The sequence below is a fragment of the Furipterus horrens genome, unplaced genomic scaffold (genome assembly GCF_987537825.1).
Source record: "Furipterus horrens unplaced genomic scaffold, mFurHor1.1.pri manual_scaffold_10, whole genome shotgun sequence".
NCBI lineage: Eukaryota > Metazoa > Chordata > Mammalia > Chiroptera > Furipteridae > Furipterus > Furipterus horrens.
In genome coordinates this window covers 37151300-37169041 of record NW_028327180.1, presented here as the reverse complement: position 1 = coordinate 37169041, position 17742 = coordinate 37151300, and the positions used below count along the sequence as shown (strand labels likewise).

The 17742-nt window shown below is 56.7% G+C and overlaps 1 protein-coding gene and 1 long non-coding RNA gene across 2 annotated transcripts; both read right to left on the bottom strand.

The window, feature by feature from the left end:
* Positions 1-1214: 1214 nt before the first annotated feature.
* Positions 1215-17437, bottom strand: ARHGAP45 (Rho GTPase activating protein 45). The gene is made up of 24 exons (XM_090289133.1): positions 17270-17437; positions 12655-12777; positions 11503-11833; positions 8970-9113; positions 8688-8772; positions 8534-8606; positions 8380-8446; positions 8123-8260; positions 7953-8017; positions 7682-7792; positions 7527-7607; positions 6118-6306; positions 5771-5908; positions 5484-5674; positions 5249-5367; positions 5056-5139; positions 4813-4917; positions 4534-4706; positions 4177-4365; positions 3948-4085; positions 3475-3701; positions 3179-3389; positions 2182-2290; positions 1215-2067 (listed from the first exon to the last, which is right to left on the bottom strand). Exons 1-24 carry the CDS (start codon positions 17273-17275, stop codon positions 1736-1738), a joined length of 3429 nt encoding a protein of 1142 aa, XP_090145259.1. The 5' UTR covers positions 17276-17437; the 3' UTR covers positions 1215-1735.
* LOC149999559 (uncharacterized) lies at positions 14173-14813 on the bottom strand. Its single transcript, XR_016513470.1, has 2 exons — positions 14553-14813; positions 14173-14465 (listed from the first exon to the last, which is right to left on the bottom strand). It is a non-coding gene; the product is annotated as an uncharacterized LOC149999559 (long non-coding RNA).
* Positions 17438-17742: the final 305 nt, after the last annotated feature.

Below are 17742 nucleotides of genomic sequence, written 5' to 3'. Positions count from 1 at the left end.
ACCAGATTCTGTCCCTCCTCCAAGTACGGCCTGTTGCCAGGTCCTGAGATTGGCTCAGGGTGGGCTATTGCTCTGTGACACCCACTTTGGGATTCCATAGGGATGGGTGGGATGAGGTGGGGGCCTGGCATTCACATAGCACCCCCGCTACGATATACTGTGAGCCTGAAGTGAGCCCACCTTGTGAAAGCACCTCTAACAGGTTGGGGGCTGGTGTTTGCAGACCCACCAGGTTCTAGAGATACTTTTGCATCTGAGAATGGGGTGCTTTTCATGACATTGGCTACCTGAACAACACTGATAGAAAGCTACTGTCCAGCTGAACTCTGAACTGTTGGTTTTATCTGTTAATTCTTCTGTCCTTTCAAAAATGCAGATCAGAGATCAGCATATTTTTTTGTGTAAAGGGCCAGACAGTAAATGTTTTTAGAGTTGCAATGACCCAGCTCTGCTGGGAACAAGTGGCGCGTAAGGGTGGCATGTCAATGAGTGTGGCTGTGTGCTATGTTTGGAAAAAAACAGCACTGGGGTGTAGTTTGCTGCCGCATGGTCTCCTTTTTGGCTCTTTGAAAGTTTCTGCAGGGACAAGGCCTGCTGTCACAAACTGTCCTGACTGGCTCTCATGGCTGCTTCTTATCTATGCCTGGGGCATGCTGTGGTTTTAGGGGCTGTTCCGTATCAGGAGGGAAGGCCCCTGCTCTCCTGGCTGCCTTTGTCACAACTGGGTATGAATTCTGCCTACTTCTACACCAAATTAAAAGTTGGGGCTCATCTCTGCTGGGCCGCCCTCCACCCCACTGGCTGTGGGGCAGTCTCCAAGCTACAGGGGGGTAACATGCATTGGGGTGGGTCTTTGTCTGTCCTCTCTGTGCTGTCCCTGATGCTCCTGAGATTGAAGACAATCTAAACAAGTTAAATGAAATGTAAGTAAGTTCCTCAGGTCAGTCTGGCCTAATTTCAAGTGCTGAGCACCCACAGGAAATGTAGCTGGCAGCCAAACAGCACAGATGGGGAGTGTTTCCGTCCTCCTAGCGCTGAGTGGGTCCTTTATGTGAAGTGGTGGTTAACTGACATTTGCGAATTCACATGGCCCACCTCAAAGGCTCCCTGGCCTCTGGTACCTCCCTATGTTGTTTGGGGTAGAATTTCCTTCTTCACAACCTCCCCAAAAAGGAAGCAAAGGGCCCCCTGTGTACCCATCCCCAGGCTGCTACTCAGATTAACAAACTTTATTTTAAGCAAAATACATGCGCATATGAAGGAGAGACCCCACCATAAACCTGAACACCAGGTGTCCCAACCCAGTTCTGCCCTCTGGCCCCTGCCGTCCATCTGGCTGTCAGAGTGGCTTTCCACAGCCTGGCAACCAGAGATCATACATAGTTCAGGGCAGGTCCAAGGAGCAGCCAGCCCTGAGCAGAGGGCAGGTGCCACTCAGGGGGTTCCTTTGTCCACACAGCCCCATGGTGATTCCTGAGAGCAGAGCCATGCAAAGGGGCACAGGGTGGACCATCGACTCACCCACATTCCTAGAAGCTTGTGGAAAAGGCAGCCAGCAGTGCCCTTACAACTGTGGGCCAAAGGGGCCTCCCAGTGAGGGGACACTGCAGCCTATGCACTCTGGGCAAAGAGCCTGGCACAGTGTGGCGAGGCCCAGAGACATCCACAGTGATAGGAGCCAGGAAAGGGGTGCTTCTTGGCCCCCAGCCATGGCATAGGCCACCCATAGCCCCAGCTAGACCAACTCTGGCTGCCTTTCCCAGCCAGTGCCCGTTGTGACCTTCCTACCATGGTGCCTCGTGTCAGGCAGTCGGCCCTCAGCTACGTTGTTGCACTGGTTGGTGTTGTACTGGGACAGCCCCTCCCAGTCACCGTCTTCCTCGGCCGAGGGCCCCAGTTGCTCCTCACTGCCGCTGTCCTGGGCCTCCTCCACGCTGGCCTCACTGCCCTGCTTCTCCAGGAAGCTGAGGCGGTGCAGGGCACCCCCGTCCGCTGAGGACAGCAACTCCGGGGCCTCCTCCAGCTCTGAGTCAGAGTCATTGGAGGCGACATGGGATTCTGGTAAGTCTGTGAGACAGGGAGAGACAGGGAGACAGGTAGAGACAGAGGAAGAGACTAGGGAAAGACACAGAGAGGGAGAGACCAGGAGGGCAAGTGAATATCCCAGGCCCAAATGCTTACCTGGGCTCCCGTCCTGAGCCTCCTCCTGCAGGGGGAAGGCAGCCCCCTCACTGGCCTCTGAGTAGGGCACCTGGAACAGCACCTCAGCCCGCTGGGTGGACATTCCGTACTGCAGGGGTGGCAAGGAGGTCAGAGAGGGACCTGGAATCCAGCCCATCCAAGCTCCATTTTCTGTCTTGTAAATTGGCCACATTAAAAAACAAACAAACAAAAAACCCTGCCCTGGCTGGTGTGGCTCAATGGATTGAATACCGGCTTATGAACCAAAGGGTTGTTGGTTTGATTCCCAGTCTGGGCACATGCCTGGGTTGTGGGCCAGGTCCCCAGTTGGGGGCACGTGAGAGGCAACCACATATTGATGTTTCTCTCTCCTTCCCCTCTTTCTAAAAATAAATATCTTTAAGGGAAAAAAATAAAGCTCTAATGCTTGTCACCATCCACTGCATGGGAGGTTGTGAGGGCCCAGCTCCCATGTCATGAATGGCTGAGCTCCTCCAGCAGGGGCAGCAGGCTCTGGCAGGGGAGCTGAGTCCTGCAGGGATGGGCAGCAAGGGAACTCCTGTCCTGAGGCCACACCCAGTCCTGCGTCTGGAGACCGGGGACCTACCGCCCAAACCCCAAGAGACGCTTGAAGATGGATAAAGACCCAATGCAAAGGTACTGAATACTAGAGCAGGGTGCTGCTTGGACACAAAACACAACCTGCAGAAATAAAAACTGCTGGCTTGAAATTAAAACCTGGCAGCCAAGTCAAGTAGCAGGCTGGATCCAGCTGAGGGGCCGGCTAGAGGGCACAAAGCGAACTAAAGCCTCTGCACCAAGTGGGGTCTCCTCCAGACTTGAGCCCACACTTTGTCAGTTCTTTGCTTAAAAGATACTTCAGAGGCTGCCCATGTGGAAACCAGAGACCTCCCAGCCCTTCCCATCTGTACCCTGCCACGATGGAACCTTACACCCTCCCCTGCGGGGACGGCGCTGGGGTCCACCTGCGCCTCACCTGGCCCCTGGCCTCTTCTTCAGGCTTCTCCTCAAAGACCGCACCATAGTGGGTGATGAGGGTCTCCACGATGCGGGCTTGGTGGGGGTAATCGACCAGGGAGGAGAGGGACACGGTGGCCTCGGTGGGGCGAGGCCGCAGCAGTGTGGGCCCGAACACAATGCCTAGGTTCCCAGGGGTCATCTTGTTGTCCTGCTCCACCTCTACAATCCTGGCGGGGGGTGGGGTGTGCAGAAGAGGGTGAGAGCGGCTCCCTGGACTCAGCCATCCTGGACCCCTGCCCAGCTGGTCCTCACCTGCGCAGGTGTCGCAGCAAGTACTGTAGTGAGGCCCGGTTCTCAGATGGCAGGTCACTCAGGAGTTCACGCAACCGGCCTACCATAGCCATGTTCACAGCCTCACTCTCAGCCACATCGGTACAACTCCGGGACACTGCCTTTGCCTCAGCCTCCGCCTTCAGACTGTCCTTGGCCAGCCCCATGAGCTCGTGGTAGAGGCGGAAGGAAAAGAGTGGCTCCGGCAGCTGCAAGAGACAGGTTGTGGTGGGGTGGGATCGCGCCCAGTCCCCTTCTGTCCTGCCCTGGCCACCTGGCCACAGCTTTAGCAACAGCCCTACCCCTGCCAAGTGCTGGCCCCACCCCCAACCCATAATTGGACCTGCTCCTGCCCTCGCCACATCCCAGACCTAGCAGCCCACTGCCCCAAGAAACCCCACCCCTGCCAGCCAAGGGTCCTGGCCCAGCATCTATTCTGTCCCCAGGGGGCTCACCTGGCGCAGGTAGAGTTTGAGGACATTGCTGATGTCATGGGGTGAGGCCTGTGACAGCTCCACCAGCTCCTTGCCATTCTCAAAGGCCTGGCACAGCTTCTCCACACGCGTCTTCACCCCATTCACCCGGTATATGCCCTGTGGCAGCCCGTAGTCAGTCTCAGCCCATGCCTGCCCTACCTCCACGCTCCCAGGACAGAGCCCCTGCTGCTGTCCCCACAATGGTCACCTTTGTGCGCAGCGCCCGTCGCTCAATCTCACAGACGCACTTCTTGATGATGAAGGGCACGCCATCAGGAGTGCCACGGGCTGCCTGGCCAAAGTCCTGGCCAAAGAGCTGCAGGCGGCCCTGAAGCTTCTTGTGTCCACACTGGATGGCCAGGGTCTCTAGACACTTCTTGTGGCAGGCCAGGCAGCACTGGGGGATCACATAGTGAGCAGAGAGCTTGGTTTCCCCTCCACCCCAAAGTCCTCACAACCCACACCCCCATAAGGCAGTTTCTGAAGGTGCAGTTCAGATCTTTGCTCCCAGAGACCCCTGTGCTCTGCATGGGACCTTCCAGCAACCCCTGGGGCCCACACTCACCTCCTCGCACTCAGCGCCCTGGAAGTAGACATAGCTGTTGCACTCCCGGCACTTGGCTGGTGAGCGGAGCTTTCGGAGCCGATGGGTACGGGCTGCTTTGGAGAGCCCCATGTGGCGGAAGGGCCCACTGGGCACGGCCACTGGCAGCTCAGGGGTCATGCCATTGAGGTCAGCTGGGAGGTGGGACAGGTGCTCATTGTCACCAAGGCAGGTCAGGACCAGCCCCCACAAGCTGCGTCTAAACCCTCCCCGTACTGCCAGGGTCAGAGTCCCTCTCACCCTGCTCGAAGGCTGATGCCCCTTCACTGCCCTCCTGATCCACCAGCTCCTCGCTGGATGACATAGTACCGCTGGATGATATCCGCTCAAACTTCTTAAAGTCCCCTGAGCAGGAAATCGGGGTATCAGTTACCCCAAGCCAGGAGGGGTAAGATTGTTGGCCAGATGCTGCCCCAAGGGCCCTCTCCATCACCCTGGCCCCATAGTGCTCTCTGTCCTCAGCTAGCAGGGCAGGCCCTTCACCTGAGCCAGGGCTGGGGTCCAAGCTGCCATCAGAGTCTGGGATGGAGATTGGCCATGACTTGTGCACCTGGTGTCCACGCCCTCCTGCAGAATGGGCCATCTAGTGAAGGGCTGAGTGTGGCTGAGAAGGGCTGGAGGGAGGCCTCGGCCACCTCACAATCCTACGGGGCACTCACTCCCACTGGGCACTTACCCCTGCGCTCCTTGACAAGCATCCCATCACTGGGGCCCCCTTCCTCTGGAGTGCTGCTGGCAGCCTCTGCAGCATCACCAACACTGAAGCTGCCTTTCCGGGTACGCATGACAGGGGACCTGATGGGACCAAAAGCCAGGAGGAGGAGCCATGATGGGGGTCACAGAGCCACTGCCATGCTCGCTCCCACTTCAGGGGAACAGCTGGCTCCCAGGGCACGCGCACACGGCTGTACCAGGTGTTTGTGGAGATGTGGGGCTCAAAGTCATAGTGCACATCGGGCTCCTCATCACGCTGCAGCTGGCGCACGTGGGAGGCATACTGCTGGCCCGGATCATACAGCTTGCTGCTCTCACATAGCATCTGGAAGTGTACAGGCAGCGGGGCTGTCTGCATGTGCATCATCTGGTAGTAGGAGATGGTAGCCTGAAGATGGCCGAGTGCAAGTGGTAAAGTCAGGAGGTTGCATGGGTAGGTGCCCAGCCCGCCCATGGCCAGGGCAGGGTAACACCTGGCACCCACCGACTTGATAGTCTGATCACTTTGCCGGATGACCTCCTGTATCTGCCGGAGCGCCGTCACCTTGGTGTCCTCCAGCTCCTGCTTCTGTGTCTTGGCATCCGCCACACATGTACGGTATGTGGCCATGGCTTCCTCTGCCTGGGATGGGGTAGGGGGAGTGCACGGAGAGGCCTCTGCCTGGGGTTCAAGCCCCACACAGAAACCCAGCCAGCAGAACAGGGTTGGAAAGCTTTTCCAGCAGATGCACAGCCCAGGCAAAAGCCTGGAGGTGGGAAACTTCGCATAGTGTGTCAGGAACTGCCCCCACTGGGTCCCATCTTCCACTGTCCCCTCCCACCCGGCCTCACCTTGTTCTTGGCCTCCTCTTCCAAGCGCCGCCGCTTGTCCAGGGTCTTGGAGGCTGTGCCACCCACCCCAGGCCCAGTGCCCGCCTGCTCCTCCTCTGCCTTGGCCACCAGCAGGCGGGCCTTGTCATGGTCCTCACAGCGCTGCACGTAGCCCTGTTTGGCCTTGCGAAGGTTGGACTCAGCCTCTTGCTGTGGGTGTGGGAACGAGACCAGTTCCAAACTGCCCTTCAACTGGGCTCAATGTCCCAGCTTCCCCCACTTTCCGCCCCAACAGCAAGACACTGAGTCAGGCACCATTAACACCCATGTCTCTTCTGCTGATATCCCAGCCCCTGCACAAGAACTGATAGAAGAATAGGAGGTGACTCCTATGATGGGACTCCAGGAATAACTGGCATCTGGTGTGTCCATCTGATGGCCTGGGAAGCTGAGGCATAGCTAAGTTCTGAATGAGGCACAGCCGACATCAGTCCCTGACACACACGCACGCTCACCAGAATGGCTGGTGACGCATGCTCTCTTTCACTTCCCCTCTCACAGAGGAGAGCAGTGCAGGCGCCCAGGCAGGAAGTCAAACTCTCTCTGGGTGGGCAGGAAGGCACTTAGTGAGAACCCTTGGCCTTCTGGGACCACACCTTGCAGCCTGTACCATCAGAAGCTTAAACATAAAGAACTCATACAGGTAGTAGGGGAAACTTTTTAAATAAGAAATTTTGACACAAGACACAAAACCCAGAAATCATAGAAGAAAAGACTACTACTGACAATCATGGTTTCTACCTGGTAAAATAGGCCATAGGTAAGTTCAAAAGTCAAAACAATAAACTGGGTTCGGGGAGTCTGTAACACATACCTTCAGGGGCTGAGTTCTCTAATATGTAAAGGGCTCTGGCAAATCAATAAAAAATAGGTCATAGTCCAATCCAAAGGGAGCAAAGGCTATGGACCAAACCTCACAGAAGGGGAAAAGTGTGACTCTGGCTCAAAAATATAACTCGTACACTCACACCCCATCCCAGCCATTCCCTTTCAGGCAAGGATCTGAAATGCTTGATCACATGTCCAAAAGGCAGGGCACAGGCTTGTCACAGCAGTGGTATTTGAAAGAGCAACAACTCAGCAGCAACTAAAATATCCATCAATAGGGGTTTAGTGAAATAAGCCATGTGGCCTCCACAGCTGAGCATCTGTAAAGGGTGAGAAAAAGGAAAGGGGGTAGACTGAGGTGGGGAGAGCCTCTGAATGTGGGGTGAGTGTAAGAGGCCAGGAGCAGAACAGGATGCTTGGTAAGCTGTCATCAAGTGTATAAGAGGTGGGGAAATCACAGCACAGCACAGATCCATGCCTGGGACTGCGCCTGCTCAGAGGCCGACCCGTCTCGCCCCAAACCACCCACATGCCCAAGGTACCAGCTTCCTCTGGGCACGGTGCCAGGACTCCTTGATCTCCTTCCTGCGCTTCTCGTGCTCAAGCCGCCGCAGATTCAGGGGCTGGGGCGAGATGGGCCATAAGTAGGAAACCCTGCCACCCCCACTCCTAGCCCACCCTCCAGGGTGCAGCCCACCTGCATGAAGGTCTGGGTTTGTAGCGTGCTCACTGCCTGCACCATGCCGTGGCCAAACTCCAGATCCTGCTCCAGGGCCAGTGAGTAGATGGACAGGAGGGGCATGTGGGGCTTTGAGGGGGAGTGGTAGTCAGAGAGGTGGGACAGCCTCAGGCCCTCCTGGAAGCCCTCCCTGGTTTCCTCAGCCGCCACCACCACAGCATAGATGGGGAGCCTCTTCCTTTTGGCCCTTCTCAGTTATGGAGACTCATGCCCAGGCCCATGGCCCTACCTCCTGCATGACGCTCTGTCTGCAATTGTGGACAATCTTCTGCAGGCCTTTGGCAAAGTCCATCTCTGCAGGGCAGGGAAGGGGAGTCAGTGCAAGGGGGAGGGGAGTGAGTAGTGGGGACATGAGGGTAGGGGACCCTCTGGCAGGTCTCAACCAGGGTCAGTGCTCACCCAGTGTAGTCCGCTTCTCCAAGTAGCCAATGAGATCTTTCATGTACTTGGCCATGTTCTTCGCATAGTTCAGGGCCGCATCTACGCCTCCCTCACAGCGCTGCAGCAGCATGTCCACCTCCTCGGGTAGCAGGCAGCCTGTGGAGTGGCCTCTCAGCCCAGGTTCCACCCCCAGCACACCCTCAGTCCCAGTCTCTTGCCCCTCCACCCACCATTCATGCAAGCGCCCCCGCAATGTGTGCGGCTCACAGACTCACCCGTGTCACAGTCCTCGGCATTGGGGGGGGTGCCCTCACTCCCCTGTCCATATAGGTTCTCCATGGACTGTGTAGGGGAGACCCAGGTGAGTCCAGCTCTGTGATTGGTCCTCCCTGATGCCCACCCTGGACAGAGGAGGCCATCTCTGCTCACCTGGCTTGAGTCCCCGGGGGGCACTGACAGGAGAGTGCTGCTGTCTACTTCACCCATGAGGAACTCAGACACACTGCAGGGTGGGGGCAGTCAGCATCCAGAGGTGCAAGGGCCCCACACACCCCTGCTCCTGCCCCGCAGGCCCTGTGCTCACGTGCTGCTGAAGGAGACGGCGATGGTCTCCAAGGCCTTCTCAAACTCCTGCTTGTCGGCTTCATTGTTGCTCTCATAATGGAAGGCTGGCGGCAGAGACAAGGGCAAGGGGGGTTGGCCCACTTTTGGATGTGACCACCCCTGCAACTAACTGAAGGGAAATCATTAGAGCAAGTGTGCCCATCAAACTCTGAGGTATCTTCAAAACCCAAGTCAAATATCTCCTCCTCCAGAAAGCCCTTCCAGGCAGAGAGCCCTTGCTGCTCTGTCCTGGCCAGCTGACCTTTGACCTTGGCAATGAGGGTGCCAGCAGCTGTGAGCGTCTCCACAGTGTTCAGCAGCGGGTACTTGCAGATGACCTGGCGCATCACTCGTAGGGTCTCACCCAGGCACTCATGGGCCAGAGGCCGGCGGGCCTCAAGGAGGTCTGCTGGGCAGAGCAGGTATGAGCGGAGAGGGAGGGTCTTGCCCCAGGGAAAACCTGCCCACCTATTCCTCAAAGATCCTGTCCCCAGCTGAGAAAACTGAGGCAGAGATAGAAGATGGCAGGTGCCAGAGGTTCACTGTGGGACCTCAGGTAGGGCACTGTCTGTCTCTGGGCTGCTGGCCAAGGCAGCAAAGGCCAAACCTTGGCCTAGGCAGTCCCTTCTGCTCAGAACACTTTCCTTGTCCCTCCAGAAAGCAAACTCCTGCTTGTCCTTCAAGTTGCAGTTCTGGTACCTCCTCCTCCATGGAGCCCACCGGTCCCTTCCCTGCCCCAGCCACTTAGCATTGCTCAAGACTATTCAGCTCTCTCCCTTCCCTGCCTGCCTGGGCACCAGGCCTCAAGCACCCTGTTATCTCACACTCTCCCGACAGCCACTGTCATCATCCCCATTTTGTAGATGAAGAAACCAAAGCACAGAGATGTAAAGTCACTTCTCAAGGATCATACAATTTTTCCACATACACTACGTTTGAAGGTATAAGAACACCAGGCAGAACATATACTATCCAACAAAAACAAAACCATAGCAGTGCATGTAAGAGGAAGGGACAACCAGGTACAAAGGCCCAAGAGCTGGCTGGCTAGGAAGACAGCTTTGACACCTGTGGGCCTCCTGACTCTGTGCCTGGCAGCCCTGCTCAGAAACATAAGTAGAGCCTGAAAATAGGTACCCAACATGGATGGATGACCCCTTTGGATGGCCCCTGTGCCTTGAAACTTGGAGGTTCTGAAACTGAGGCCAAGTCAAAGAGGCAGAAAGGGACTTCAGGAATCCAGGGAAGATGCTGGGGAAAGGTCAGTCCATGCCTCTTCCAAGGACATTCCTTCATGCACCCAGCCCCTTGCCCCTTGTATGGCTTGACCTCAGCCACCTGGGTCCCTGCAGCACCCCCACCTGAAAGCTGACTCCAGGGAAGCCAACTCCAGCGAAGCCTGGACATGCCCAGCTTGGCATGGCCAAGCCAAGCGTCACAGTTGCTGCGTCCCCAAGCTCCACATACTCTCAGAGGGCTGGGGACCCCACACCCTGCTCTGTCCCCTCACCTCGGGGCCCTGTGCAGAAGTACACCAGTCTCCAAGACAAGTCTCAATATGCCAAGAAAACCTGGTAAATCACTAAGCTCAGGGCATATCTTTGCTCCGATTCACAGATAAGACACCTGAGGCTTGGAGAGGAGGCAGCTGGTCCAAAGTCTTACAGCTGGAAAGGCAGGGGCAGCACCAGGACTCATACACACATCCTCTCTGCTCTGGTCCCTTCCCCAGGCCCAGGATGCCCCAGGCAGAGAAGGGTGTCCCCAACTCCATCCAAACTGCCTGCAGGACTCAGCCCCACCCAGGCCTGACCTCCAAGGAAGAGCCAGAATAGGATAGGAACCAAGATTAGAGTTTCCCCAGGAAACAGCTCAGGCTCTGCCATTGTGACCAGATAACCCTGGGGGCTCCCGCCCCCACCCAGCAGGGGCTGAGCCTCTACACAGAGCTCCTCGTCAGCACCCTGAAGGCACAAAGGCCACTGCAAGCTGAGGTTGGATCTGTCTCTGGCCCCTCCTTGGCTGGGAGAGCTGGGGGTCAGAGCCCCACTCCTAGCCTCAGTTTTCCTATCTGTAAAATGGATGCCTTGAGTGAACAGGTCAGAGCGCTTGGTATGGTCCTGGCACTGTGGTTTCCGGGAGAAGCAGGCAACACACAAGGTGCTGTGCCTGCCTAGTCTGAGGTGCCTGCCAGGGTTGCCAGGGACAAACAGGAAACAGATGAAAATAACTCAGCAGGAAGCCAGGCTGTCAGTCTCGAGGAGGAGAAAACGGAACTGCCATCCCACAGGCTGCTCCCTCCAGCAGCCACATGCCGTCCTGCCCCTTGTCCCTCCTGACTCCATCAAACCTCACCCTACCTCTAGCCCACCCAGGCCCAACACACAAATTTGACTTTGTTCCACCTCTGCTCTAACACCTTCTGTGGCTTCTCACTGGCCTCAGGATAATGTCTAAGATTCTTCTGCCTAATGTCCTCAATACCTTCAGCCTCACACACTCCATGTCCAGCAATACCCACATCTTGTTCCCCTAAATTCAACTCCATTTCATATTTCTGACCTGCGCACATGACATTTCCTCTGCCTCAATGCCTTTCCCTCCTTGTTGCCACCAGACTTGTACACATCCCTCAACGCCTTAGCTGCAGTGGCTTCTTCCACAAAGCTGTCCTTGTGACTCCCTTCTGAGCCTCCTCAAGTCCTTCCCTGTACCTTGCTTTGACCCCACAGGGTTTGGGATATCTATCCACCTGGGCCTTCCACCCAGGCCTCGGCGTTCCTGCTAGCTCTCACCATCATGCAGAACACAGTCCTTAAGCTTCTCCAGGCCCTCAGCAAAGCGGGCCACATCAACCAGGAGGTGGGAGATGTCCTCCACGGTGTCAGGGCAGGGCCCCTCGATGGCTGGGTCGGCAGGGCTGGCTGCTGTCAGTGGGCTTCGGTGGCCCCTGCCTAGGGTCCAGGAACTGGCACCAGACAGAGGGAAGCCAGCAGCGCTGGCATGGCGGCTCAGGCTCGTGGGCCTCTTGAGTGTGCCTGTGGCCTTGGCATTGGAGGCCACACTCAATGGCTCCAGGGTGGGTCCCAGGTACACAGCATCAGCCCCATCTTTCCTGGTCAGCTCCTGAGGGGTTAGCGAGGGGTAAGGCAGGGGCTCTGGCCCAGGTACTACCTCAGTTTCTCCAGAAGTGAAATGGGGCTCTAGGGGGTCTTAGCCTGACCCCATGGGGGTCAAGGGCTAGAGGTCAGAGAGCTGAGATTTGGGGCCATGCCCCTCCCATACCTGTTACCCAACATTCTCTTCCGCAGAGCTTTCACAAACAACCGTCAGCCCAAACCACAGCCAGGGGCGGGGCCAGCGGGGGCGCGGGTACCCCACTTCCTGGTGAGGGAAGGAAGGCCAGGAGAGCGTCCCAGGCCCTGTAGCCCACCTCAGGCTGTGGCAGAGGCACTTAATCCCTGCTAAAGACACTAAGGGTCCTGGAGAACCCCGAGCCCCAGATACCACCAAACTGTAAAACCCCTGGGTCGTGGAGGCCCGAAACCCAGGGGTCCTGTTAGATGCTCTGCTGCGCTCTAAACCTCTTGCCCAGTGATGTGTCACAGTTCTCTGAGCTCCATCCTACAGAGTCCAAACCAAATACTTCCCCCACCCTAGCACCCAACCCCACTCCCTGGGTCCTGCAGCCAGCCCTGGAGGAGACAGGGGAGGCAGTAGCCATCCCAAAGGACTCCCACCATGAGCTGAATTCACAAGTCCTGGCTGATCCTGCGCGGCCCCTCAGTCCCGCCTGATGGGGGCTGTAGCTGGCTTGAGCCCCCGCTTAGGCGCAGCACGTTACTGCAGCTGGGCCCCTGCCCCACTGCCCAAACAAGGGCGCACCCTTGTCCTGCTGTTGCTCCAAGGTCCCCACCGGTTCCTCCAACCCGAAAAGGGTAACTTACTCCTGAGGGCTGCGGGCTGGGGCTTCCCGCCCGGTTCTTTTTTGAAATGGAAGGGGTTTTCATGAGTTCGCGCTTCTTCCTGGAGAACATGGTGGGGCCAGCAGAGCATCCCAGGCAGGCGGGCTGAAGTAGAGCAGGCCGTGGGGGTCTCAGCGACTCTGCTCCAGGAGCTGACCACCTCAGGACCACAGTCACCACCCACCCTCTCCCCAGCTGTCAGGCCCACGTGACAGGCCCAGCCCTCATTGGCGGGCCCTCCCCCCACAGGAAAAGGCCTCCGGAGGTGGTGACGCAGACCCACACCCCCACCCTCCAAGACCTCAGCCTGCCCCTCCACACAGTGGGCTTGAAGGTGGGGTCCCGGGCCCCGCCCCTAACCCAGGCCCCACCTCCAGGTTCCACTTTCAGGAGCCCTGCACGTGCATTGGACTGAGCGCCCCCTTCTGGCACTGGTGGGCACAGAGAAGCACAGACGCTGACCTTAATTCAGACACACCCAGATGCAACCTGAAGAACGCTGACAGGGTCATGAACACGCACAGGGACACTGACACACAGGCACAATGACACGTAGGGACACTGGACCGAAGGGACACTGATGCACACATATGCTCAGACTCCACAAACACCCTCCCTTCCAGTTCCCATGTCCTCTCATAAGCATGCCTGCCCTACGTCCCATGGCAACCCTTCACCCTTGCAGACCCCAGGCCCTGGGCTATGCAAGGCAGAGTAGGTCACCCCTCAGCCTGACATTTGCACTGGTCTCAGCTCAGCTCCCTACCTTCCAGGGACACACAGACTGACCAAGGACATGCTGGGCAACAGGGCTGATAATACTCTTGAAGCCACCATGCACCTCCTCACATCCTGGTATAAGCCATTTGTACGGATCCCCGCCTCCCTGCCTTCCCTGATCCCCATTCCCTCCCCCACGACCACCTGTTCACTTGGAGCCCCCCACAGTCTGGGCCTTCTCTCTCCACTTCCAGAGTCCTACCCCCAAATCTCCAACCACTCTACACAACACCAACCCTCATTGACCTCAGGTGGGAGGGGTAGCTCTCCAGGGCACAGGGTACATGGGCTGCAGCCCCTTATGCTAAACCCAGCTCTCCAGGCCCAAGTCCATCTGCAAACCCAACCTAGAAGTTCGTTGAGGGTCTTTGTTTCACCACTCATTGCTCTGGAGACCGAGACCAGGTGATGAGGACAGGCTGGCTAGTGGTAGGCTTCTGGCTTGGGTGGGAAGCCTGAGGCCTCTAGGTTCCAGCCACCCTCACAGGGCTCCTCCAAGCTGCCCTGGACATTCCCAAGCCCTGACTTCATGCCCACTTCATGGCCAGGCACTCACTGGTACTGCCCTTGGGCCACCAGAGGCCTTCACAGTTGGGGGTTCAGCTGTAACTGGTTCTCCACAAACCTACTCTTGCACACACTCAAGCTGGATCCAGACACGAGCACAGAGCCATCTCTGGACACACATGTAACCTGGCACATAGACACATGTACACACGGTTTCACAGGATGGCTTCTTTTTATTTCCTCCAGGAGTGCACCCCTCTGGGAGTCTAGGAGCCAGATCCAGGCCTTCTCTCCTCTCTTTGTCACTCCCAGTGACTCCCACCAGCCCCACAGAGGATGGAGGCTCACAGCACCGTCTCTGTCATGCTAGGGTCATCCAGGAACCAAATGATGAGTTCGGGAACCTGTAGCCCAGGGTCCGCCCCTACTCCTGCCTTCTGGTGATCCTCCTCCCCCTCCTTCCCCTGGTCCTCAGAGAAGTATAGGAATACCTAGCAGGTGGGTGGCTGGAGAAAATAGGAGGGGAGGTCGGCCTGAGGGCCTGGCACCGAGCCCCACCATTGCCCCCAGCCCCTTCCCGGTGCTTCAGGCACCTCCTTCAGGGTAGTCTGGCTTACTGAGAAGTCCTCCTCAACTTGCTGTACCCCACCAGCAGCCAGCTCTCCAAAGATGTGTACTAGGGGTGCAGCACCCTCCTGGCAGCAGCTGGAAGTGCAGGTGACTCTTGTGCACCTCCCACAGCTCAGCCCCTAGGAATGCAGCTGCTATGAAAGCTGCCACTGGCACAGAAGTTCACATGGGCACCTCCAGGGACAGCAGGTGACCAAAACCAAATCTGGTGGTGGACGGTGGTGGTGGTGAAGGAGGGGGCGTCCCACCAGGCCATGCACAGCACATAGGGCAGATAGAGCATGAAGTACATGAGGCCCCCGCAGGCAGCTGTCAGGTTGGCATGGGAGAAGAAGGCACTCAGCAAGAAGCTCTGGACCACTGTGGCCACAGCAAAAGCGGCCAAGAAACAGGAAGAGTACAGCTGGTTGGCTATAGGAGAGGATGCCCTGGAGCTGCAGGAGCTCAGATCAGATGCCCAGATTAGCCTAGGGGTACGCACCCACACAAGGCTCCTCCTGCCTGTTACCCATCCCTGCGCGCACACACATACTCTGTCGCCTGGAAGACCATGGCATGCCACCTTGAGCACCACCACGAGCAGTGTGGTGCTGAGAAGGAAGGGCCCTAGGCAGTTGAGAAACCAGCCCAGCCACAGCGCAGTGCCACTGAGTCCCAAAGCACGCATTGTGTAGCACAGCCCCTTCTCCCTCTCGTGCACCCTGGCCTTCACTGTCAGTGACACCCAGTAGATCCAGGCCAGAATCAGGAAGAATATCAGTGACCAGCTTAGCACATGCAGGGACCTAAGGCAGCAGAGGTGGAGGCTGGAGACCCTGTGCAGCTCCCATCTGACACTATGGTTCCCACCCCCCAGATCCTAAGGCACAGGCCACCACAGACATTTGCCCTCTCTTATCCTCGGACCCTTCATCCAGCCTCAGAGTCCCACATTTTCTCTGTGCCAGGAAACCCCATATCCCAGGGGTCACTGCTCCTCCCTCTATAGGTCACAGGGGGTGGTCCACATAAACCAGCTAGTCACAGCCTTGACTAACTGAATGTTCCAAATGGACCCCGGGATGGTGATAGCCAGAGGGAAAGGGGGGTGGGGAGGGTGGAAGAGGGCAAAGAGGAAACAAGAAAAATAAAATTAAAATAAAAAATAAAATAACAAAATAACCACAAAGATGGCGCCCAAAGCAAAGAAGGAAGCTCTTGCCCCTCCCAAAGCTGAAGCTAAGGCAAAGGCTTTGAAGGCAAAGAAAGCAGTGCTAAAAGGCGTCCACAGCCACAAAAAAAAAGAAGATCCGCACATCACCTACCTTCTGGAGGCCTAAGACACTCTGAAGGCAGCCTAAATATCCTCGCAAGAGCGCTCCGAGGAGAAACAAGCTTGACCACTATGCTATCATCAAGCTCTCTCTGACTACTGAGTTAGCCAAGAAGACAGAAGACAACAATACACTTGTGTTCATTGTGGATGTCAAGGCCAACAAGCACCAGATCAAACAGGCTGTGAAGAAGCTCTGTGACATTGATGTGGCCAACGTCAATGCCCTGATTAGGCCTGATGGAGAGAAGGCATATGTTCGACTGGCTCCAGACTATGATGCTTTGGATGTTGCCAACAAAATTGGGATCATCTAAACTGAGTCCAGCTGGCTAATTCTAAATATAAAAATTTTATTCTAAAAAAATAAAAAATAAATAAAATAAAATAAAAAACAAATGGAGCCCGGGTCCCACCTAAGATCTGGGATTTGCAGCTAGAGGAATGAGTGGGGAGGGGGGCGCTCATATGTCCTCCACGTAGCAAGGGCAGGGCATCTGCTGCAGGTAGAAGCTGGCACTGGACACAATGCCACTGAGCACACACACCACTGCATGCTCCAGCATGTCCTGCAGGTACATGAAGCCACCCCACACATACAGCAGAACTGTCAGGGGGTCAGCAGTCAGGCTGGGGTCCCAAAACCTGCGAGAGGCATGTTGGTCAGCTGCAGAGATTGGCTGGAAACTCCAAGGGCCCTGTCCATCACAGCCTGAGCTCTGCCCTCACCCACAGGCTGAACTACAGGCCTGGCCAGGTGGCCACACAATTGTCTGACACCCATTCCCATATATCACAGAAGCCAAGGTGTTGAGCCCACGCATCAAGCCCTTGAGCAAGCCCCTTAGGCAACCTAGGCCCAGACCACAATGGGCCCTAATTGGCCTAAGAATCAATCAGGCTCTGCCTGCTGGTCTCCAATGGGCGATTGGGAGGATGTCCTGGCCTCACCCATCACACTCTTGGCACCACCACCATGTGGCCACACTCCCACCTGTCCCTGATCTTATTGGTTCTGATGACATTGTCAATGTCTATGTGGATCTTGAAAAGCAAGTGGCCTAGGCCAGGGAGATGCTTTGGGTGTGGGGAATCCTCAGGGCACAGGAAGATGACACCTGCCTAGAAGTGGTGCTGGGCAAGCAGCTCCAAAGCCCGCTCTAGCAGGGCTGCCTTCAAAGGTGCTGCCTCCAGCTTGTATGGGGTCACATACTATGGAGGGTCAGAGGCCCCCTGGTTCTGCCCTGGACATTGGGGCTGAGCCAAACTCTCCTATGATCCCCAGGGCAGGGCTTCCACCTCCAGCAGACCTCCCACAAGATAGGCTGTCTCCTCGCTCAAAAGTTTCCCAAGTAGAAGGCCCCTCACCTCCATTGCATGGCCCAGTTTGCCCACCAGATGTTACACATCTGCATAGGCCTCCTGCCAGCTGTAGCTGCCACTGTAGGGGGCCAGAAAAGCTCGAAGGGCCTCCATCTGGTGCTGGCCTCTGGGTCCTGGCTGCCGCCTTCTTTTCTCCTGAACTTACAGGAGCATCTGAGGAATGTCAGGGGAACATACGGGTCTGCATGGGGCATTCATTGCCTTGTCACCCGTCTTCCCATCCCTGGGGCCTGTCCTCAATGTGGAGGCCACATTTCACCTCCATACTTCTTGCCCAGGAGGCCCTTTGCCCTATTTCTCAGCAGGGGGTAACGTGACTGGAGAAGCTGTGAGTAAAGCTGCCACCCTCCATCCTGGGCCCACCTGCAATATGACTACATTTGCACTGTCATTCATGAAGTTGAAGGCGTCTTCAGGCGCCTCCAGAGCAGATGAGACAGTGGGTGCATGTCCAGGGC

Excerpts from the sequence above, each read along its gene's own strand:
- ARHGAP45 (XM_090289133.1), bottom strand. Across the intron at positions 11,834-12,654 it reads CCAGCCCGCAGCCCTCAGGA|GAGCTGACCAGGAAAGATGG; the intron begins GTAAGTTACCCT and ends CTAACCCCTCAG. Across the intron at positions 6,307-7,526 it reads ACCGTGCCCAGAGGAAGCTG|CAAGAGGCTGAGTCCAACCT; the intron begins GTACCTTGGGCA and ends CCACACCCACAG.